Raw genomic sequence first — 25,232 nt, 5'->3', positions numbered from 1 at the left:
AGACGAACAGTTGTTAACGACTTCCTAGCTGCATTCTGCGAACAGAGGATGATGCCGGCACAGATATTATAATGATTAAGAAAAAACAAGCGTGGACAATTTGGAAAGATGATGATCTTAAAACTACAGCCAAGGAAACTCTCAACTGGTTTCAGATAAAGAAAATAATCCTGCAAGAATGGCCTAACCCAGTGATGGCCAACCTATGACACGCGTGTCAGTGCTGACACGCATAGCCATTTTCAGTGACACGCGGCCGCTGGAGAGTTAAGTTTCATCCACGGCTCCTACACGGCCAGGTGCAGTAGCCTGGAGGCTGAGACATTGTCCAGCACATTGTAATAAATAGATGATGTGGAAAATCCCCATATACTGCCATACAATAGTATGGCAGTACATGGTAGGATCAATCACACAACCTAGGATTAACCCCTTAACGCTGAAGCCACTTTTCACCTTCCTGACACGGCCCATTTTTTCAAATCTGCCCTATGTCACTATAAGTGGTTATAACTTCGGAACGCTTTAACATATCCAAGTGATTTTAAAATTGTTTTCTCGTGACACATCGTACTTCAGGTTATTTAAAAAATTTTGGTGGTATGTTTTGCATTTATTTATGAGAAAATCAGATATTTGGTGAAAATTTGGAAAAAATTTTGATTTTTGAACTTCAAAATGTTCTACTTTTTCCATACATAGTCATAACCGCAAAAAAACGTAATAACTAACATTCACTAAATGTCTAATTTATGTGGACATGGTTTTTTATGCATACTCTTATTTTTGTAGGAAGTTATGGGGCTTTGAACATTAGGTGCGTTTTTTCACATTTTCATAAAAAACGCAAAATCCTGCTATTGAGGGACCTGCTCAGGTTTCAAATCACTTTGAGAGACCTAAATAAAAGTAAACCCCATAAATTACCCCTTTATAGAAACTACACCCCTCAACGTACGTGAAACAACTTTTATGAAGTTTGTTAACCCTTTAATTGTTTTACAGGGGTTAAAACAAAATCGGATGCAATTTTGAAAGTAAAATTTTTTTGGCTAAATTAATATGTTTTTCAAAAAATGTACAAATTCTCAGTGAATAAAATACCAAAACGCTCCACAAAATTTGATACCCAATCTCTTCCGTGTATAATAATACCCCATATGTGGTGGTAACCTGCTGTATGGGCACACGCCAGGGCATCGAAGGGAAGCTGCGCCAATCTTTATTTTTTTTGGCAATTTGGGCTTATTTTCTGCGACATGAGATGCACTTTACAAATACTTCATTTTAGTGGGTCATTAGCTTATTGATGAGATTTTATTAACTCTTGAATGTATGGGTGAAAAGAAAATTTTCAATTTTGGTTTACTTTCTTTTCGTATTTTTTGGGGGTCGTACACCGTACACTAAAAATATTATATTATCTTCATTCTATAGGTCACTACGATTACGGTGATACCTCATTTATATAGTTTTTCATTTATTTTTACAATTTTACTGGATAAAAACTAATATAGAGGAAATCTCATTTGTTTTTGCATCGCCATCTTTTCGGAGACGTAACTTTAATAATTTTTGGTTGACAGAGCTAGTTTAGGGCTTATTTTTTACGTGTTGAGTTGTTCTTTTCAGTGGTACCATTTTTGCGCACATAACTTTTTTTGATCACTTTTTAGAACATTTTTGTGTAGAGATTTTATGAAAAATGTACATTTTTGGCGTGTTTTTCGGGTTTTGTTTTTACGGCGTTCACCGAGCGGGTCCAATAATGTTTCTGAGTTATTGTACGGATTGTTACGGACGCGGCGATACCAAATATGTGGGGGTTTTTGGTGATTTTGTGGTTTTTTCACTTTATTGCATGTGTATAGGGAATATTTGTGTTTAGGGGACTCTAACTTTATTTAATTAATTATTTTTATTAAAAAATTATTTTATGTAGTGTTTTTAACATTTTTATTAACTTTTACAGGTTAGCTTGAACAAGTGATCCACTGATCACTTGTTCAAGCTCTTCTTCACATTACACAGTGTAATACAGATGCTCAGTGTGTTACAGCCGGGTCCTGTCAGAAGGCAGGACCCGGCTCCCGGCAGGAGGATCGCGCAGCCCCGGGCACCGGCAGTCCCGGGGCTGCGATCGGAGCAGCGGACCCCCCCCGGTAAGCGCCGCGGGGGGGTCCGATTCTTCTGAAATGCCCCTTGCACGCCGCGGTCAGCGCGACCGCGGCGCGTCAGGGGTTAACACCCGCGATCGGAGAAATCTCCGATCGCGGGTGTTAGAGGCAGGTGTCGGCTATAATATATAGCTGACACCTGCAGCTTCTGGCGCCGGCTCCGTTCAGGAGCCGGTGCCAGAAGCATGACGTAATAGTACTGCATTTTGCGGGAACGCACCTCCCGCGATGCAGTACTATTACGTCAAATGTCGGGAAGGGGTTAAAGTACCCTAGAAGTTAAATAATTATACATATTTGTTATTTAAACTATAAATATCACAAAATTATGTTTTTTTTTTGTCAAGGTGACACACCACCCGAGTTATGCTCGGTTTTTTGGCGAATTTGGACACACCAAGCTCAAAAGGTTGCCCATCACTGGCCTAACCAATCAGCTTACCTGTACCTAATAGAAAATCTTTGGCAAGAACTAAATCTCAGGGCTAATAGAAGGATTCCAAGAAAAAGTAAGGACTTGAAGAGTGTGGAAGAATGGGAAATAATCACACCTGAGCATATAATTCAAATAGTTTCTCCTTACAGGAGGGGTCTTAATACTGTCATCAACAACAACGTCTTTTGTACAAAATATAAGAACAAAAATCTTAGAAAAGGTCCAGTTCACATCTATTCTGCTCAACTCTTCAGTCTTCAATCCTCTGCTTTAAAACCTATTTTTTTCTCAATCCTACTACATCCCCACAATACATGAAATATGTATGATTCTGAGCTTCACATTTTTTACAACATGAAGTAGTGTTTACTATCATTTTCTAAAAGCACCTCAGGTGAATAATAGACTGTGAATTGTATTTAACTGAACACATCTGTGATTCATAATTAAAGAGCTTAATACAGATGTATAAAAGATATATTCCATAGAAACGCCGATGCGATCGGGCCGAGACCCGCCCCGGTGGGCGCGACTTTGTCTGCGTTTGCAAGCGCAGACAAAGCGCTACGTGTGGCGCCAGCCTTAGGTGAAGAAGAACTTGAACAAACCATCAGAGAATGAAAGTGAAAGTCCCCTAAAAACCAACATTCCCTATACACGTTTAATAAAGTAAAAAAAAAACCCCACAAAATCACGAAAAAAACCCCACACATATTGCCACGTTATCATAGTATCATAGTATATAAGGCTGGAAGGAGACGCAAGTCCATCAAGTCCAACCTTGAAGAATTAAATAAATGTTTTATCCCCATAACCCGTGATATTTTTTCTCTCCAGAAAGTCATCCAGGCCTCTCTTGAACATGTACATAGAGTCGGCCATAACAACCTCCTGCGGCAGAGAGTTCCATAGTCTCACTGCTCTTACAGTAAAGAACCTTTGTCTATGGTGATGGTAGAATCGCCTCTCCTCTAGGCGTAGAGGATGCCCCCTTGTCCTGGTCACAGGCCTAGGTATAAAAAGATCTTTGGAGAGATCCTTGTACTGTCCGTTCAGGTATTTGTACATTGTAATGAGGTCTCCCCTCAGTCGTCTTTTTTCTAAACTGAATAATCCCAAATTTTGTAATCTGTCATTGTATTCTAGTCCCCCCATTCCCCTAATAATCCTGGTTGCTCTCCTCTGCACCCGTTCCAGCTCTATTATATCCTTTTTATATACTGGTGCCCAAAACTGTACACAATATTCCATGTGTGGTCTGACCAGGGATTTGTATAAGGGCAGAACTATGTCTTTATCATGAGAATCTATTCCTCTCTTGATACATCCCATTATTTTATTTGCTTTAGCAGCAGCCGCCTGGCTCTGGTCACTAAAATTAAGTTTACCATCCACCAATACGCCCAAGTCCTTTTCAGCTTCAGTTTTACTAAGTAATTGACCGTTTAGAACATAATTATACTTTTTGTTTCCATGGCCCAAGTGCATAACTTTACATTTATCTACATTAAACCTCATCAACCATTTCTCTGCCCATCCCTCAAGCTTCCACAAATCCCTCTGTAATGCTAAACTATCGACCTCAGTATTTATTACTTTACACAGCTTAGTATCATCTGCAAATATTGAAACTTGACTGTGTAAACCCACTACAAGGTCATTAATAAAAATATTAAAAAGAAGCAATCTCTACAATAAATAACATTATTGGACCCACTCGGTGAACGCCGTAAAAACAAAACCCAAAAAAACTTGTCAAGAATGTAAATCCCTTTACAAAAAAAAAAAAAAAATAGAACCACTGAAAAGGGCAGCTCAACACATAAAAAATAGGCCCTAAACCAGCTCTTATGTCTCCAAAATGATGGTGTACAAAAATTAAGGATATTTTCTATATATTAGTTTTTCTTCAGCAAAATTGTAAAAAAATATATAAAAAAAACTATTTGAATTAGGTATCACCATAATTGTAGTGATCTATAACATAAGAATAATATATTATTTTTATTCTACGGCCCCCACAAACATACAAAAAGAAAAGAAAACCAAAACTGACTTTGGCGGTAAGGGGTTAAAATATACCGTATAGACTCGAGTATAACCGGACGTACCTTTTTTGCCACAAGAAACTGGGAAAACGTATAAGCTTAGGGTGAAAAATACAGCAACTAGTCTTTAAAAAAATGTCCAGCAGAGTCCCTCTTTGAAATAAAATGTCCCGTAGAGCACCAATTTAAAGGGAACCTGTCACCAGGAGACCCATTTTTAGCACTCCCCCAGTCCCCACAGAGCATAGTACATATGCTGCCAAAGTGTTTTTGTATAAAAAAAAATAGGTTTTACAGAAAAAAAGATATGTTATATTGTACCTTTCATTAGCATCTGCTGTGTGACTAGGCAGTTGCCAATTGGGAGGGGCTGGAAAGGAGCAGTCCCCCCCCACCCAAACATGTGACCTTTTCAAATATATGAATAACTCCCCACACTTGGGATTGGCTGTAGAGGAGCAGGGGGCGTCGCTAAGCCCAGTGATGGGTGTTTTCATATATTTGAAAAGGTCACATGGAGTAGCTGTTTCCCAAGGATGGGGCGGGGGGAAATGCTCCTTTCCAGCCCATCCCAATTGGCAACTGCCTAGTCACACAGCGGATGCTAATGAAAGGTACAATATAACATATCTTTTTTTCTGTAAAACCAATTTTTAATACAAAAACACTTTGGCAGTGTATGTACTATGCTCTGTCGGGACTGGGGGAGTGCTAAAAATGGGTCTCCTGGTGACAGGTTCCCTTTAAAGGCATGTCCTGCAGTGCCCCCTTTAAAAAAAAAAAAACTATTGTCCAGCAGTGCCCCCTTTAAAAAACTATTGTCCAGCAGTGCCCCCTTTTATGATAAAATAATAAACTTAGTACTCACCTCCGGCACTCACCCCCCGGCATCCTCCTCTCTGCGGCTCATCTTCTCCCTGTATATTCCGTCTTCCTGGCAGTGCGGGCAGAGGCACGTCTATGCTCTCTGCCTGCACGCACATACTACAATGCAGTACACTACAGTCATGCCAAAAGTTTTGAGAATGATACAAATGTTTATTTTTACAAAGACTACTGCATCAGGTTTTATAATACCAATTTGCATATATTCCAGAATGTTATAAAGAATGATCAGCTTAACAGCAATTAATTACAAAGTCAATATTTGCCTAGAAAATGAACTTTTTCCCCCAAAACACATTTCAACTTCATTGCAGGCCTGTCTTAAAAGGAGCAGCTAACACCGTTTCAGTGTTTGCTCCATTAACACAGGTGTGGGTGTTGATGAGGACAGGGCTGGAGATCAATCTGTCATGATTAAGTAAGAATCACACCACTGGACACTTTAAAAGGAGGATGGTGCTTGGCATCATTGTTTCTCTTCTGTTAACCGTGGTTATCTCTAAAGAAAGACATGCAGTCATCATTGCACTGCATAAAACTGGCCTAACAGGGAAGAGTATCGCAGCTAGAAAGATTGCACCTCAGTCAACAATCTATCGCATCATCAAGGAATTCAAGGAGAGAGGTTCCATTGTTGCCAGAAAGGCTCCAGGGCGCCCAAGAAGGACCAGCAAGCGCCAGGACCGTCTCTTAAAAGTGTCTCAGCTTCGGGATTGGGCTACCAGCAGTGCAGAGCTTGCTCAGGAATGGCAGCAGGCAGGTGTGAGTGCATCTGCACGCACTGTGAGGCAGAGACTCTTGAAGCAAGACCTGGTGTTAAGGATGGCAGCAAAAAAGCCACTTCTCTCCAGAAAAAACATCAGGAACAGACTGATATTCTGCAAAAGTTACAGGGAGTGGACTGCTGAAGACTGGGGTAAAGTCAGTTTCTCTGATGAATCCCTTTTCCGATTGTTTGGAACATCTGGAACAATTTGTTCGGAGAATACAAGGTGAGCGATACCACCAGTCTTGTCTCATGCAAACTGTAAAGCATCCTGCAACCATTCATGTGTGGGGTTGCTTCTCAGCCAAGGGAATCGGCTCTCTCACAGTCTTGCCTAAAAACACATCCATGAATAAAGAATGGTACCAGAATGTCCTCCAAGAACAACTTCTCCCAACCATCCAAGAGCAGTTTGGTGATCAACAATGCCTATTCCAGCATGATGGAGCACCTTGCCATAATGGCTCAGGGGAACAAAACATAGAGATTTTGGGTCCATGGCCTGGAAACTCCAGAATGGACTGCTATCAGTCAGGATTTGGTCCAGAAGTTGATTAAGAGCTGCCAGGGAGAATTGCAGAGGTCCTGGAGAAGAAGGGTCAACACTGCAAATATTGACTTGCTGCATTAACTCATTCTGTCAATAAAAGCTTTTGTCACTTGTCACGACCCCGACTCACCGGAGTTCACACACGGGGATACCTACTCTATGGAGTCCCAGAATTTAGACCCTTAAGCTCCGCCCACTTCCACAAAATGGTGTCCTAGCGCTAAATTTACTCCACGCAATCTCGGCACCCAGCCAACCACTGCCACCATCCAGGAGTTACTTACACAAAGAAGGCTGTAGGCACCTCAACCACCAGACAATGTACCCTGATGATTTACACACCACATGCACTCACTACGATTATACAATTATAAATTCACACAGAACATGCAATCGCTTACTACGTGGACTATGCTAACAATGACCTCTAGTAACGTGATTCCCTTCAGAGACTCAGATTCTTTAAGGCTACAAGCAGAGACTTATTAAAAGAATTTAATTTACAGTTACAGTTTAACAGTTAGGACAAAGGAAACAAAAAACTCTTGCTAGTGTAATAGGAAGAAATTCTTTGGCCCAAGGACTGAGCATAGACAGCGATCCAGTCTTCTAGTGTGATAGCGTCCCCCAGACTGAACAACAGCATGTGTTTCCTTCACTAATTCAAACCCAGGGGTATTTTGACCCCCACCCCTGGCTGTGATGTCACTGTGAGAGGGGGGGGGGGGTTCTATCCCCCTCCCATCAGTGAGGTACTTTTTGGGTCTGGGTTTTTATCAAAACCCCATAACTTTTGATTGGAAGATGGCACAATTGTGTACGTTATTCCCATCAACCACATACCAAACTTGGGGTGTCTTAGCCTAATATCAGGGGTGCTCTACTATTGACTGCCTTCCCCTGGAGCTAACATTCTGATTTTCGCTCCAGGAGGGTGGCTAGACCCCATAACAGTCCTGTGTAACTGGGGACCAATAATTATGAATTATGCCCCAGTTATGGACAGCTATGATATTCCCTTGTCTAAATTTTGGAGGGAAAACCAAAGTCTGCTAGTTCTTTCGACCCCCCCCCCCTTCCTGAACCACTCTGGCTTAAGTTGTTAATTTCGTCACCTGCGGAAGTGCACGTTTCTCTGATCAAACCGACTCCCTGGAGAGCGGAGACGCACTGCCCAGTGTCTCTTCCTGGCTGGTTGTAAAACTGGTCAAAAGGAGTCTAATGACTCAGAACCGGACAGAATGAAATACCACAAAAGAAAGAAAAATAAAAAAAATAAAACAAACTGTAGAGTGGTAACATTCTTATCACATTACTCATAACATGATTGCATTTGTATTTCTGTATGTGATAAAAATATCTGACAAACACACATAAAAACCAGAGGGCAACAGATCATGTGAAAATATAATATTTGTGTCATTCTCAAAACTTTTGGCCATGACTGTACAGTGCATGTGGGCAGAGAGCATGAAGGTGCCTGTGCCTTTTTTTATATGTATATGTCGAACAAATTTTTTTTCTCTTTTTAATTCTTACAATACAGTAATTCGACCCTTTCATCGGTGTCTAATTATACAAAATTTTATTACATAATAATATTTTATTATTCCCCCCTCCCTTCCCTGCTCAGGTGTTTACATGCACTCTGCCGGCTGGCACACACTATGATGCAGCCGCTGATGACATCATAGTATGCGCCGGTCCGACAGAGCGCATGGCCACGTCTCTGCCGGCTGTTACAGCGCACAGAACAGGAGCCGAGGGGAGCGGAGGATCGTGGAGAAGACAGAAGAGGAGTCGCGCCGAGCATTGGGGGTGCCGGAAGATGAGTATGTAAGTTTATTTTTTTATTGACTCGTGTATAAACAGAGGTGAGGTTTTTCAGCACATTATTGTTCTGAAAAACTTGGCTTTTACACTAGTATATACGGTACGTTATTTTTGTATAAATATATATACCGTATAGACTCGAGTATAAGCCGACCCGAATATAAGCCGAGACCCCTAATTTTACCACCAAAAACTGAGAAAAACTACTGACTCGAGTATAAGCCGAGGGTGGGAAATGCATTGGCCAACCCCCCCCCCCCCCTCAGTAGTATACAGCCTGCCAGCCCCCAGTAGTATACAGCCTGCCAGCCCCCAGAAGAATACAGTCTGCCAGCCCCCATGTAGTATTTAGCAGCCCCTATTAGTATACAGCCTGCCAGCCCCCATGTAGTATACAGCAAGCCCCTAGTAGTATACAGCAAGCCCCTAGTAGTATACAGCAAGCCCCTAGTAGTATACAGCAGCCCCTAGTAGTATACAGCAGCCCCTAGTAGTATACAGCAGCCCCTAGTAGTATACAGCAAGCCCCTAGTAGTATACAGCAAGCCCCTAGTAGAAAACAGCAAGCCCCTAGTAGAAAACAGCAAGCCCCTAGTAGTATACAGCAAGCCCCTAGTAGTATACAGCAGCCCCTAGTAGTATACAGCAAGCCCCTAGTAGTATACAGCAAGCCCCAAGTAGTATACAGCAAGCCCCTAGTAGTATACAGCAAGCCCCTAGTTTTATACAGCAGCCCCTAGTAGTATACAGCAGCCCCTAGTTTTATACAGCAGCCCCTAGTAGTATACAGCAGCCCCTAGTAGTATACAGCAAGCTCCAAGTAGTATACAGCAAGCCCCTAGTAGTATACAGCAGCCCTTAGTAGTATACAGCAAGCCCCTAGTAGTATACAGCCAGGCTGCCCCCACAGCCTTAAATACTAAAATACTACTTAAATACTAAAAATAAACTTAAATACTCACCCTCCGATGTCAGCGCGGCTCCCCGATGTCAGTGCGCCCCATCTTCTTTCTTCTCCGCGGCTCCTCTTCTCTCTTCTTTCCTCCGGCATGGACGCGGCCATGTTTTCTTCTAGCAGGAGAATACTATGACGCAGCCGCTGCTGACGTCATAGTGTGCGCGGCCACTAAGAAAACATGGCCGCGTCCATGACAGAAGAAAGAAGAGGAGCCGCTGAGAAGAAAGAAGACAGGACGCGCTGACATCGGGGAGCCGCGCCAACATCGGGGAGCCACACTGACATCGGAGGGTGAGTATTTAAGTTTATTTTTTTTAAGTGGGTCATTTTCTTTTGTAATAGACTCGTGTATAAGCCGAGGGGACGTTTTTCAGCACATTTTTTGTGCTGAAAAACTCGGCTTATACACGAGTATATACGGTATGTATATATAAATTATTATACAGTGTCATAAAATGCCACTATTTCTGCCTGAGAGAAAATTCGGTTTATAATCGGGGACCAAATGCGCTCCCTTTTATTTACATTTTCTTTTTTACTCAACCATTGGATATGTATAGACTGGAATATACCATATTTAGGCTTCAAAAAAAGGAAAAATATATTTTACACCAATTAAAATATCCCTGTTGGTCGCACAGCACACACAGACATACATTTACACACTCATCTCTTCATCATCCATCCACATACACACTCAGCTCTTCATCATCCATCCACATACACACTCAGCTCTGCATGATCCATCCACATACACACTCAGCTCTGCATGATCCATCCACATACACACTCAGCTCTGCATGATCCATCCACATACACACTCAGCTCTGCATGATCCATCCACATACACACTCAGCTCTGCATGATCCATCCACATACACACTCAGCTCTGCATGATCCATCCACATACACACTCAGCTCTGCATGATCCATCCACATACACACTCAGCTCTGCATGATCCATCCACATACACACTCAGCTCTGCATGATCCATCCACATACACACTCCGCTCTGCATGATCCATCCACATACACACTCCGCTCGCCCATACACACTCCGCTCGCCCATACACACTCAGCTCGCCCATACACACACATACTTCCCCCATTCCCCTTCTTCTTACCCTGTCCCAGGGCAGCATGGCAGTATGAGACCTGTGGTGATGTAAGAAGCATGTGATCAGTCACATGATTCTGACATCACCGCAGGTCCTGTACCTCTAGGACATTGGAGAGAGGGGGGAGCTGTACGATCTCTCTGGGATATCGGGTGCAGCTCTGTGTCAGGGCATCACCTGATCTCCCTTACAGTGGTCAGGAGGGTCTGGCAGTGCTGGATCCTCCTGACCTCCGGTCTATAAGACGCAGGCACTTTTTAGCAAGATTTTTCTTGCTAAAAAGTGCGTCTTATAGTCCAAAAAATATAGTATTTCCATTTTCTCCTAACTTGTATCATGGATGGGCTCTACATTGATATCCACTCTGTCAATAGTACTTTTTAACTGCTAGAATGATTAAGTTAATAAATTCTTCCTTTTGTCTTATATGTGTCGGTTTATAATGGAAAACACAACACCACAGTTTGAAGCTGGGTCCCTTATACCATAGTTTATAGTCAGTGCAGCCATTTTTCCACAGTTTTTTGGCTGCAGGACAAACCCAAAACCCATGTAAGTTGGTATTTTCATCTCCACATTTAGGACACTCATTCTTATAACCTAGTATATTCTTCCCAAAGGGAATATTAACCCCTTAAGGACGCAGGGTTTTTTAGCTCATTTCTTGCTCTCCACCTTCAAAAATCAATTACTTTTTCATTTTTCTGTGTACAGAGCTGTGTGAGGGCTTATTTTGTGCGTAACAAATTTTACTTTCACTTTACTGCATAACAAAAATTACAAATGTGGAAAAATTGAAAAAAAAAAAAAAAAAAACGCATGTGCATCACGTTCTTGTGGGCTCAGTTTTTACGACTTTCACCCTGCGCTCCAAATAACACCTCTACTTTATTCCTTGGGCGGTACGGTCAGGTGATTTTCAAAAATTAAACAAATGTGTAAGAAAAAGGAAAAAGTTTTTTTCCATTTCTGACGCTAATAACTCTTACATACCTTGGTGAACGGAGCTGTGTGATGTGTCATTTTTTGCAAAATTAGCTGATGTTTTCATTGCTACCATTTTGAGGTCTGTGCGGCATTTTGATCACTTTTCATTACATTTTCATACATGTCATGTAAATAGGTGTAAAAGTCGCATTTCGGACATTTGGGCGCCATGTCCCGTCTCAGAGATTTTTAAACTTTTTTTTTCACTATTTTTTTAGACCCTCTAGGGTTCATTAACCCTAGATCAGTGGTGGCGAACCTATGGCACGGGTGCCAGAGGCGGCACTCAGAGCCCTTTCTGTGGGCACCCAGGCTATCGCCCCAGCACAGCAGACAGAACTCAAAGAATCTTCCTGTAGTTCCAAGCAACTTAAAAGATGCTGCTTTCAGTCATATTTTGATACTTACTTCACTACTTGGGACTGTAGGAAGAGGGAGAATGAGTAGACAGGGCCGAATTATCTTTGGAGGACCTCCTGCTGGCCCCACGATTTTCTCTCTACAGAGGGACACTGGAAAGAAGCTAAAATGATGAAAATTTTCCATCTTTCTACTGTGTTGCTGTCCTCAGGAGGCCAATATGATAAAAAGTTGTTGAACAGGGAGCAATAAGTTACTGCTTTCATTTTTGGTTGGCACCTCACAATAAATAAGGGGGGTTTTGGGTTGCAGTTTGGGCACTCGGCCGCTAAAAGGTTCGCCATCACTGCCCTAGATGGTCAGATCGTTCCTACCAGGGCCGCATCTGCCATGAGGCAAGATGAAAATCTTGCGTCAGGCGGCAGATGGCAGCTTCCTGTAGGGGGCGGCATTGCAGAGCCCAGTAACCTCAGGGACCCACAGCCTGCACTTCTGGAGCCAGTGCTGCCGCCTCACAAGAAGAAGTCCTTGCTGGAGAGTAGGGGAGCGTCACCACAGAGGTGACAATGCTAAGAAGACCAATCTCTTCCCTGCCAAATCCAGAGCAGGAGAAGCTGATACAGTATGTGGGAGTGGGAGTTCCGTGCAGGACAGTGAGAGATCATCCGTTCCTGCCTCACTACATTGTTTGCCTCCTCCCCCGAAGTCCTTACCCTCTTGCTGAACAAGCAGATGACTGGCCCTGGCGACAGCAAACTAGATGCTGGAAGGTATGTGAGGGCTAGAGCATACCTCCCAACCGTCCCGTTTTGGGCGGGACAGTCCCGTTTTTTAACCCTTGTCCCGCCTGCACGGACTGTTAAGTGAAAGTCCCGGTTTTTTTGCGGTTTCACGGATTTTTCCGTTTTGTCCCGCCCCCCCGAGTCCCGCCCCCCCGAGTCCCGCCCCCGAGTCCCGCCCCCGAGTCCCGCCCCCGTCCTGCTCAGGATACAGAGAAGCCAGGGGGCGGGGTACAGCGTCCTCCTCCTCTCCAGCTCCCGGGCTGTCTGCTGCAGAGCCGGCACCTCCCCCATCCCCTCCCCTGGGAGGCAGAGCCCTCCCTGTCCTCAGGCTGCCACTTGCAGGCACATGGATGGATGGATGGATGGAGCAGTGCAGAGTGTCATGTTCTCTGCACTGCCCCTGCACAGCAGCCCCAGGGGATCATCCTCCGTGCAGGCAGGAACTCTCCAGCTCTGCTACATCAATGGCTCCCTGCCCCCACCTCCTCCTGCTCCTCACTGAAGTTCCTCTGATGAAGCAGAGCCGAGTGTGTGCAGCTGCTGCAGTGTGATAACAGGTACTCTACAGTGACTGCAGGCAGCAGCTAAAGGGTTAAACACTTTCCTCCATAGACCCCCTGCCCCCATCCCTAACCCCCCCAGTGCCCTTCTATTCTGCTTTTATTGTACCATATACTTAATCCCTTAACCCCTTAAGGACACAGGGTTTTTCCTCTCATTTCTCGCTCTCCAACTTCAAAAATCCATAACTTTTTCATGTTTCCGTGTACAGACCTGTGTGAGGGCTTATTTTGTGCGTAACAAATTTTACTTTCCCGTAATGTTATTTATTTTAACATGCCGTGTACTGCGAAGCTGCAAAAAATTCCAAATGTGGAAATTTTTTTTAAAAAAAACCGCACGTGTCACGTTCTTGTGGGCTCAGTTTTTTCGACTTTGACTGTGCACTCAAAATAACACGTCAGCTTTATTCTTTGGTTCGGTGCGATCGCGGTGATACCGGATTTATAGGTTTTATTGTGTTTTAATACATTTTCAAAAATTAAACGAATGTGTGCAAAAAAAAAAAATAAAAAAATTTTGCCATCTTCTGACGCTAATAACTTTTTCATATTTCGGTGCACGGAGCTGGGGGTGGGGTCATTTTTGGCGAAATGAGCCGACGTTTTCATTGCTACCATTTTGAGGTCTGTGCGACATTTTGATCATTTTTAATTTCATTTTTTATGTGATGTAAAAAGGTGTAAAAGTCGCATTTCGGACATTTGGGCGCCATTTCCCGCCTCGGAGGTCACCGCCGCCCGTAACCGTTTTTATATTTTGATAGATCGGGCATTTTGGGACGCGGCGATACCTAATGTGTTTGTGATTTTTACTGTTCATTATGTTTTATATCCGTTCTAGGGAAAGGGAGGTGATTAGAATTTTTAATATTTTATAAATTTTTTTTATTTTTAAAACCTGTTTTTTCTTTTTTTTCCACTATTTCTTAGACCATCTACGGTACATTAACCCTAGATGGTCAGATCGCTCCTACCATATACTGCAATACTTCTGGCTCATTGTAACGAACCTGCAGAAGCCATGTAGCCTCGTGTCAAAAGAAGACCCGAGGCTACCACGGCAAACGATCGCCGCCCCCGATGACGTTCGGGGGCACAGCGATCGTAAAAAAGACTTTGCCGGCGACAATGACCGACTGCGGTTATTAGCGGTGGGGGTTTTCTGCAACATGCAAAACCCCCCACCTTGTATGAAGAGGACTCAGCCCGTGAGCGCTCTTCATATACTCCTTATACTCTCTGCGTCGTAGAGCTACGGCGCAGAGCGTTAAGGGGTTAAAGGGGTTTTCCCACAAATACAAGTTAGGCCCTATCCATAGGACAGGGCTTAACCTGCTGATGTGTGGGGGTTTCAGTGATGTGACCCCCATAGATCATGAAAACGAGGGGTCTGTTGGGGTCCACATAAGGTCCATGTCATCGCTCTATGACAGTAATGGAGCAGAATGGTCATACACGGCCGCCTGCTCCATTACTCTGACGGAACGATTTTTGCGTTTCCATATTTCACTCCCCACTTTCAAAAATCAATAACTTTTTTATTTTTCCACGTACAGAGCTGTGTGCGGCCTGTTTCTGCGTAACAAATTATACTTCCTAGTGACAGTATTAAATATTCCAGGCCCTGTACTGGGAAGCGGGAAGGAAAATATCAAATGTGTTTTTTATGGCTTTCACTGCGCGCTCAATAGGACTCCTCCCCTTTACTGCGCTCCATAGGACCCCTCCCCTTTACTGCGCTCCATAGGACCCCTCCCCTTTACTGCGCTCCATAGGACCCCTCCCCTTTACTGCGCTCCATAGGACCCCTCCCCTTTACTGCGCTCCATAGGACCCCTCCCCTTTACTGCGCTCCATAGGACCCCTACCCTTTACTGCGACAACGAGCATGTCTCCCCCCCCTAGACAACAAGCATGTCCCCCCCCTAGACAACGAGGATTTCCCCCCCTAGACAACGAGCATTTCCCCCTGCTAGACAACGAGCATGTCTCCCCCTGACCCCTAGACAACGAGCATGTCCCCCCCCAAGACAACGAGCATGCCCCCCCCTAGACAACGAGCATGTCCCCCCCCCCAGACAACGAGCATTCCCCCCCCCCTAGACAACGAGCATGTCTCCCCCCGACTCCTAGACAACGAGCATGTCCCCCCCCTAGACAACTAGCATTTCCCCCCCCCCCCTAGACAACGAGCATGTCTACCCCTGACCCCTAGACAACGAGCATGTCCTCCCCTGTGGCTGCGTGCCCTTTTTTGTGTGTTTGTGTTATTTTTGTCTTCCAGGACCGTGCCTGCTGTGGACTGCTTCGGATTCGAAGGATTACGTCTATGACCGACATTTCTAACAAATAAAATGGTCAACGAGGGTGTGTCTGCGTCTTTTGTTCAATAAAATTTTCTGAAAACGGTGTGATTATTTATTTTTTTGCGACACTCTTCATAGTTTGCCGTAGTAGTGGTGCCGGCTAGGTGACGGTGCTCATTACTAAGGGCTGGCCTTAGTGTTTGCCTTAATTTTTTTGGCAAATTTACACTAACGCCCATACCATTACCCTGGTACCCACCGCCACCAGGGGTGCCGGGAAGAGCCGGGTACAAACCAGTACCTGACCGTCTATAGATGGTCAGGTGTTGGGGCGGCTGCAGGCTGTTATTGTTGCGCTGGGATAGCCCCCTAACAGTGGCCTATCCCAGCTCAGTAATGGCAGGCTGCTGCTGCTTTTTTGTATCAGGCTGATTTGAACAATAGGGGCACCCCATGCCGTTTTTCCCCCCCATTTTTTTGTAAAAATGGGGGAAACAGCCTGGGAGCCCCCTTTAAAGGGGGGACCCCACGCATATTTTTGTCAAAAATTTGAAGAAAAAACGGCATGGGGTGCCCCCTATTTTTCAAATCAGCCTGATACAAAAAAGCAGCAGCAGCCTGCCATTACTGAGCTGGGATAGGCCACTGTTAGGGGGCTATCCCAGCGCAACAATAACAGCCTGCAGCCGCCCCAACACCTGACCATCTATAGACGGTCAGGTACTGGTTTGTACCCGGCTCTTCCCGGCACCCCTGGTGGCGGTGGGTACCGGGGTAATGGTATGGGCGTTAGTGTGAATTTGCCAAAAAAATTAAGGCAAACACTAAGGCCAGCCCTTAGTAATGAGCACCGTCACCTAGCCGGCACCACCACTACGGCAAACTATGAAGAGTGTCGCAAAAAAATAAATAATCACACCGTTTTCAGAAAATTTTATTGAACAAAAAACGCAGACACACCCTCGTTGACCATTTTATTTGTTAGAACTGTCGGTCATCGATGTAATCCTTCGAATCCGAAGCAGTCCACAGCAGGCACGGTCCTGGAAGACAAAAATAACACAAACACACAAAAAAGGGCACGCAGGGGGGGACAGGCTTGTTGTCTAGGTGGGGGACATGCTCGTTGTCTAGGGGGGGGGACATGCTTGTTGTCTAGGGGGGGACATGGTCGTTGTCTAGGTGGGGGTACATTCTCGTTGTCTAGGTGGGGGTACATGCTCGTTGTCTAGGGGGGGTACATGCTCGTTGTCTAGGGGGGGTACATGCTCGTTGTCTAGGGGGGGGCATGCTCGTTGTCTAGGGGACATGCTCGTTGTCTAGGGGGGGCATGCTTGTTGTCTAGGGGGGGCATGCTTGTTGTCTAGGGGGGGCATGCTCGTTGTCTGGGGGGGGCATGCTCGTTGTCTGGGGGCGGACATGCCCGTTGTCTGGGGGCGGACATGCCCGTTGTCTGGGGGGGACATGCTCGTTGTCTAGGGGGGGACATGCTCGTTGTCTAGGGGGGGACATGCTCGTTGTCTGGGGGGGCATGCTCGTTGTCTAGGGGAGGACATGCTCGTTGTCTAGGAGGGCATGCTCGTTGTCTGGGGGGGGCATGCTCGTTGTCTAGGGGGAGTGGAATATGCCCCCCAATTATATACATAAATATACATTGGTGCCAGTGGATGCGTTGAAGGTATGAGCAGTGGCGTGGCCAGGGGGTGTGGTTAGGGGGCGTGGCTAGGGTGTGGCTTCTGTGGGTAAAAAAATCGCCGCGGCGCGCTTCGCGCGCCGCCATTTTGTCCCTCTTTCTCCTCCACAAAAGTTGGGAGGTATGCTAGAGTATTAAACTGTCCATAACATGCAGGTCCCCAGCATACATATATATCTCCCCCTCCCTGGTGACTGGCAGACATGTTTTTTCATGGTTTTAAACAGACTGTCTGCCCTAATTCCATATGCACTATACACATTCACATGCTGAGATGTAGCAGTGCTGAAAGTGTTGTGTAGCTGCATTAATTCCATATGCACTATACACATTCACATGCTGAGATGTAGCAGTGCTGAAAGTGTTGTGTAGCTGCATTAATTCCATATGCACTATACACATTCACATGCTGAGATGTAGCAGTGCTGAAAGTGTTGTGTAGCTGCATTAATTCCATATGCACTATACACATGCACATGCTGAGATGTAGCAGTGCTGAAAGTGTTGTGTAGCTGCATTAATTCCATATGCACTATACACATTCACATGCTGAGATGTAGCAGTGCTGAAAGTGTTGTGTAGCTGCATTAATTCCATATGCACTATACACATGCACATGCTGAGATGTAGCCGTGCTGAAAGTGTTGTGTAGCTGCTTTAATTCCATATGCACTATACACATGCACATGCTGAGATGTAGCAGTGCTGAAAGTGTTGTGTAGCTGCATTAATTCCATATGCACTATACACATGCACATGCTGAGATGTAGCAGTGCTGAAAGTGTTGTGTAGCTGCTTTAATTCCATATGCACTATACACATGCTGAGATGTAGCAGTGCTGAAAGTGTTGTGTAGCCGCATTAAAAGAAATAAATAAAACCCTGCGGCACATTTACTAAGGGCTTTGCGTCAGTTTCCTGTCGGACTTTGAGCTTTCTTTTAGGTGGAAACTGCTTGCAAAGGTGCTTAAGAAGTGTCTGCGCCACATTTCTGTTGCACGCAACTCTTTTGTGTCGCGGCTGCACTCTTCTTCATGCGAAAAACACTTTGTCATTGAAAGGGGCGTTCCAGTGCTCACTCAGACCGTCACATTTATCATGCAAAGTCAGACAGAATTGTGTTGCACGCCTCATATTATAGGTGCACCAAAAAAAGTGGTGCACTCTGTCAGAGCTGTGCAGGGAGCACCAGATTCATGAAGAACGTGCACCAGAAACCCTGCACTATAGACAGGTAACTGCACATAGTACACCCTGCACTATAGACAGGTAACTGCACATAGTACACCCTGCACTATAGACAGGTAACTGCACATAGTACACCCTGCACTATAGACAGGTAACTGCACATAGTACGCCCTGCACTGTTCTTAGTAAATGTGCCGCAGTGTATCAGTGGTCAATATAAACTTCTACACTATGGGGACATAAATTATTGACCGTTTATGTTCTTTTTATTTTTCTTGTATATACGGAGGAGCAGTGTTGTTTCTTTGCGGCAGAGATGCAGATATTCAGGGTTATAGTTATGGTTGGCATTGAGATCTTCATATGTAGCTCTCATTAACAACTGTCACTTAAACAGTTAAAAATGTTGCTTCTATAGCACACGTCTCCATAACCTTTTCATGGGCTCATACACAGCTCTGGTTTCCATGGGCCGATTATGAGCAGACTGCCCGGGCCGTCTATTGTTTTGTCATCTGCACTCATCACTTTTATGTGCCCCAAGTCCTGCGCACGTTCATGTGAAGGTCCCCGAAAGGTGTAAAAGGATGATCTTTGCCTGATTTTATCACATATTCACACCTGCCATCCAGTACTTGTCCAAACAGTTGCACAGAACATGTAACATTCATATTAATGAGTAATTTTTTTATTTTACATTGTCCCTCCCCTATTTCTACCCATGTTATGGTGGTCTAACTCAAGGTCCTATGAACTATAGGAGGTTCAGTAATCATACTGCTAATATAAAGCACACATAATACACCCATCTAAAAGTTACATTAGTCGTCTCATTAGTTATTCTTAGGGATATATATTTTGGTTAGGATTTCTTATGATTGGTGTAGGTGTTAGCGAGGGGGGGGGGGCAGCATTTTAATTTTCGCCTCAGGCAGCACCATTGCTAGAATCGGCCCTGGTTCCTACCATATACTGCAATGCTACTGTATTGCAGTATATGGCATTTCTGCACAGTATTAGTTACAATGAGCCACTGGCTCATTGTAACGAATATGCAGAAACCATTCAGCCTCTGGTCGGTAAAAAGTTATATGAATGCTGTATTTGTCATGTCTTTTATAGAAAGAGATGCCGTGAAAAGACACATATTGCAGAACCATGAGGTGAAAATTGAAATCTGGTACTCCAAGTCATGCAGATAATGATAAGTCTGATGGATTAGAGGGAGTAGAAAAGGATGAGCCAAAAGTGGAGACAACAGTAGTCACTGTGAGTGAACCTGAACAACCACTGACTGCACTCCAGTCTGTTCCTTTAAATCAGCCCGAAGCTTAGTAATTGGAAACCCTAATCTGCCAAACCTCACTGTGTATGATCCAGGTACAGGGGCAAGAGTAAACCCCAAACTCCAGGAGATGAGTGGCTTAAATACCAATCTCCTACAAGCAGATGGCAAGGAAGATGGTTGTGATGTTCAGAATCTGACAGAAGTGAGTGACCTGTGTGATGATTTAAAAAGCAGTATGAAGGAGCAACATCCTGAAAAACCTAAAGTGGAAACTGAGGACGTGGATGGTGGTCACCAAAAAGGTGATTCCGAGGTACCGATAAAAACCCTGCAAGTACGCATTAGGGAGGAATGGCGGGCTGATCTGGAAGAACTTCAGATCCTGAAGGTACCTGTGGCTATTACTTGTAGAGGTAAGCTTCACTGAAGAGAAGATGGCCAGTAAAGTTGTGACAGAAGAAGAGAATCTGCTAGATCACACATTACCTCTGACAGAGGTGTACCAGGCATTTCAACACAAAAGTGGGAAGATGGAAACATTGGCTGTCTTGTCCTCTAAAATGACACCAAGGAGAAAAAATCCAGTAGGCGCACCTCCCCCCCCCCCCCCATGAAGAAAAAGAAAAGCGTTAGGCTTAGTCATGCATGGCCAAAATCCCCTTTATCAGTGGGGGAGGATATGTGGCAGCGTAGCTGCCACTTTAGTAGATTTTTGTATAGAATGAATATGTTGCTGGATGGATGTGGGAAAGCTGGGTGTGTTGCCACTAATAAGGATTAATTTGCACCCAGCTGGAAGTCTTACATAACTACCTGGTGCAGACTTCCCACAATGGCTCCACCGTGGGGAAGAGACAAGCTACACCAAAGGCCTATAGAGCTGTGGCAGTGAACTGATACTGTGATTTTTGAGATTCCTGGCAGTAGGCCAGCACCTGGTAAGGTAGGGAACCTCAATGTGTAGTTAGTGCCATAGAGGCTTAGGCTTTATTTTTGCGGTTTTGTTTTTACTGCCAAATAAAAGTGGCTGACGTCAGTTGTACCCAATGGACAGTGAACTTACTTGTGTGCTGGTGAATTGTACCCGTCTACCCCAGGAGATGACGATCCTGGACCTAATCCCTTACAGTAATTAAAACTATATTTTACCATTTTTAAACATTCCATAATAAATCATTTTTTTCCCTAATACTAGGACTTCTGTCTCGTGTATATTAATTCTGTATCCTGAAATTTCCTCATAAATTTTCCGTGTCCCAAGTACCTTATGAATTTCTTCCTTTACATTGCCTATAAATAACTCATCATAAATCAGCAAATAGATTCATCTTAACTTTACTATTACCCAAATCTATTCCTAATATTCTCATTTCATTGTGATTTTTTTTAGCCAATGGCTCCATAGCTAAATTTATTAATAATGGAGAAAAGGGCACCCTTGATCTGTTCCACTGCCTAACACCGAAATTGTTGTGTTACCCCTTGTGTTATTGCCAGTGGGTTGCTATACATTACTTCAGGTACCCAAAACAAAAAACTGGGAAAACCTATTGGGGGTCTTTTACTAAGGGCCCGATTCGCGTTTTCCCAACGTGTTACCCGAATATTTCCGATTTGCGCCGATTTTCCCTAAATTGCCCCGGGATTTTGGCGATCAGATTGTGACGCATCGGCGCCGGCATGCACGCGACGGTAATCGGTGGGCGTGGCCGAGCGAAAACCCGACGGATTCGGAAAAACCGCCGCATTTAAAAAAAGAAATGTGTCGCTTGGGACGCGCTCACCTTCACTTGGTCCGGCCCGGTGAACTCCGGCGCGTTCAGATGCTTTTCAGCGCAGCAGCGCCACCTGGTGGACGGCGGAGGAACTACCTTGATGAATCCCGGCCGGACCCGAATCCAGCGCAGAGAACGCGCCGCTGGATCGCGAACGGACCGGGTAAGTAAATCTGCCCCATTGACTCTAGTATAAGCCTAGGGTGGGAAATGCATTGTTCACAGCCTCCAGCCATTATAAAGCTGGCCAGCCCATATCCCCAGTATATAGACTTCCAGCCCCAGTCTCCCCAGTATATAGCATGTTAGCCCATCCCCAGTATATAGCCTGTCAGCCTCTGTCCCCCAGTATATAGCCTACCAGCCCCTGTAGTATACAGCCTGCCAGCAATGCAGTATATAGCCTGGCAGCCCCCCCCCCCGCCCAGTATTTAGCCTGCCAAGCCATTAATTGCCTGCCAACTCAAGTATGCCAAGCCATTAATTAAAAAAATTAACACTATACTCAGCTTCCCGATGCTCCCCGCATGGTTCTCTTGGTCCTGCTTCGGATGCTCTTCAGGTTGTTCGGCTCCTCCTCAGGTCTCCGCGCTCGGCTGGCACACACAGTGACGTCAGCCGCTTGCCGACGCCATTGTTTGTGAGCCACCAGCATCGCGAGGGGACCAGAAGAGGACCTGAAGGGGTACCGGAGCATCAGAAGCAAGGAGAGGACCTGTGGGGGGCATCAGAAAGGGGAGTACAGTGTTAATTTTTTTTTATATTGACTTGAGTATAAGCAGAGTTAGATTTTTTTCAGCACAATTTTTGCTTATACTTGAGTATATACGGTAATTTATTTATTTTTCAACAACATCAAAGAAAAAATAAAAATCCTGCCACACTATGAGACAAGCTATTGTTTGATTGCTTTATTACAATCATACTGCATTATATGTATTGATGGGGGGACAACAATGTTGCTGTTTTAACATTTGATCTAATTATCTATGATTGTTGGAGTTGACAATTTCAGGTGCAGATTTAGCTCTTGAACTGTAACCATAAGGGTGAAGTAAAGATGAAGCAAGTATATTATCAATAAGGAGTTTTAAGGTTTCTTACCCTGATGCTTTTCTGTATCCACTGAGTTCCAAAATTACTATGTATAAAACAGTAACAAAAAGAAGTAAAATCATTTTTGGCAATGAAGAAATGCGTAAAAAAATTGCCAGTGTTAATGTCCCCACCACACATGACAAGAAAGCATAGTGAGCCGAATCACATGGGCGTTCCTCCATGGTTTTATTTTCCCCATTTGGAGAAATAATAATAATAGAGCTGCTGGAATTTGCACTCCATGACCAAGGCATGCAGCCAACCTGTAAAAAAAAAAAAAAAATAATAAAAATAAAAAAAAGAAGAAACTTTAATCATCTGTAGAGGATATCATTGACTAAATTTGCTTTTACTTTCTTCGAAGCATCATTTTCAACACTTTCTAACAACATGGAAATTTAAGGCCTTTATTTCCTCACGGTAACTGTAATTTTAAAGGACATCTACCAGGATTGTGTACCATGCATATGACATATTGGTGTGTGCCCCCTTTAGCAGGATCCACTCTTCTTTCAGCTGCTTTTGCCTTGGTTTTTAACCAAAATAGGCTTTAAAAATATGCAAATGAGCCTGAGGGGATCCCAGCTTCATAGATGTCAATGGAGACAGGAGTCCCTCGGGCTCATTTGCATAATTTTTTAAGCCTTTTTTCCCCTTAAAAACCAGGGCATAAGAAGCTAAAAGAATAGTGGATCCTGTCAGAAGAACACACACCAGTATGTCATGTGCTTGGTTTATGTTCTGTGTTTTTATCTAACTCTACTGGGTGATTAATGGTCAAAGAAAAACTATTTGTGCCTTTTTGTGTGTTTTGAATTTTACAGTGTTAATCATGTGGCATAAATAACATGTTTTGTTCTATTGGTCAGTAGGATTATGGAAATAGCAAACATCTACAGTTTTGGTGGATAGACACTGGCTGTTGTATGTACAGGATTCTTTGATGGCATTATTATGTTGCTGACTGGGTGTGCATGCTCCTAACACTGCGATTTGAACCAATCATAGCGGCAGTTATCATCAGTGTCAAATAGCTAGCATTTTAGGATCTGTTTTTTGTAGGACGGATGGGGGAGTGTGATTGCATGCACAACCATCATACCCTATCACTTGGACTTCTCTAACACAGGTTGATGGGGAAAGATTACACCATTCAGGTCACTGCTTCTACAGTGTAGCAGTAGCTGGTAACTTAGACAGGCTGACAAGCAGGACAAAAAATATCTCAAAAAGTAACTGATAACATGAATTTGGATAGATGTGAACAGACATGTTTTCATATAATCATTGATGAAGTAATAACCTTTAGGCTATATTCACACGAACGTATGGGGGACGTATATACGGCCGACGTATATACGGCCAATATACGTCCCCCATACACTCCTATGGGCGCACGGCACCCTACGGGAGCGGTACGGTGCCGCACACGTGCGGCACCGTACCGTTCCGTACCCGGGAGAAAGATAGGACCTGTCCTATCTTTCCCCGTAATACGGCGCCGTGCGCCATAGGTTGCTATGGAGAGGGGCGGGGGTGAGCTGCGCTCACCTCCTCCTCCTCTCCCCGTACACTGCCGTTGCCCGCTACGTTACGGTACGGGCGGGCAACGGCAGTGTGAATATAGCCTTACACATTTAATTAATCTGCTATAGTTAAAGATACTGTAGGGAACTCAGCTCAAACTGTGGGGTCGGCAATAACAAAGGTTTCTCAGACAGCGGATTTGTACATTTATTTTCCAAACCAAAATATAAAACAAAATCATTTGCCTGTCCGGCTCTAGCTACACAGCAGGATACCTCACTATCCTAGTGCAGGCCTTATACCTTACACCAATGACCATACTTTGCACAGGTTTCAAGCAGATAGCCTGTTCCCAGCCTTCACTCCCCCAGACTGACATTCTGTGCAATGCATTTATTCCCCACTGATGATCTCAGCAAGCCTCACCTGAGACCACCATGGATTAGGGGTGTAGACTAGAAGACTCCCACTACCAGCATGCCCTCCAGTCCAAGAAATCTAGCCCATGTAACTTTAAAAAAAAGAGCCTTAGGGTGATGGCAGACGTGCCATGTTGGCTGCGTTTGCAAACGCAAACCAAACCGCGCCCACCGGGAAGGGCCGCGACCCCACCACATCAGCGTTTCTATGGAAACGCCTGCGATCGGGGACGAGCCGCCAGTGTTTTGCATTAAATTAACGCAAAACACTGCAGCCAAGACGGCACGTCTGCCATCACCCTTAGCAAACTATGTTCTGCTAAAGCATCATGCAGTTTTTCTAGATTTCTGGTATCTTCCCTGGCAGAGGAAACCAGGGGAGATATACACTCCGTCCACAACCTTACCAAACACCTTGGGACAATACACACACATTTCTTATACTGCATTGCATGCTATTTAAAAAAAAATCTA

The 25,232-nt window shown here is 44.4% G+C and overlaps 1 protein-coding gene across 5 annotated transcripts in view; it reads right to left on the bottom strand.

Annotated features, from left to right (window-relative positions):
- The window catches only part of ADCY1 (adenylate cyclase 1), a 326,787-nt gene that overhangs the window by 64,825 nt on the left and 236,730 nt on the right, over nucleotides 1-25,232 (bottom strand). For all 5 annotated transcript variants that reach the window (XM_072153115.1, XM_072153117.1, XM_072153116.1 and 2 more), the window contains one exon: nucleotides 22,819-23,075. In XM_072153115.1, the coding sequence (XP_072009216.1) occupies nucleotides 22,819-23,075 (257 nt within the window). The remainder of the gene's footprint in view (nucleotides 1-22,818; nucleotides 23,076-25,232) is intronic.

The sequence above is a fragment of the Engystomops pustulosus genome, chromosome 5 (assembly GCF_040894005.1).
Source record: "Engystomops pustulosus chromosome 5, aEngPut4.maternal, whole genome shotgun sequence".
Taxonomy (NCBI): domain Eukaryota; kingdom Metazoa; phylum Chordata; class Amphibia; order Anura; family Leptodactylidae; genus Engystomops; species Engystomops pustulosus.
The sequence above is the reverse complement of the archived record's forward strand: the minus strand, read 5'-3'. Positions and strand labels throughout refer to the sequence as shown.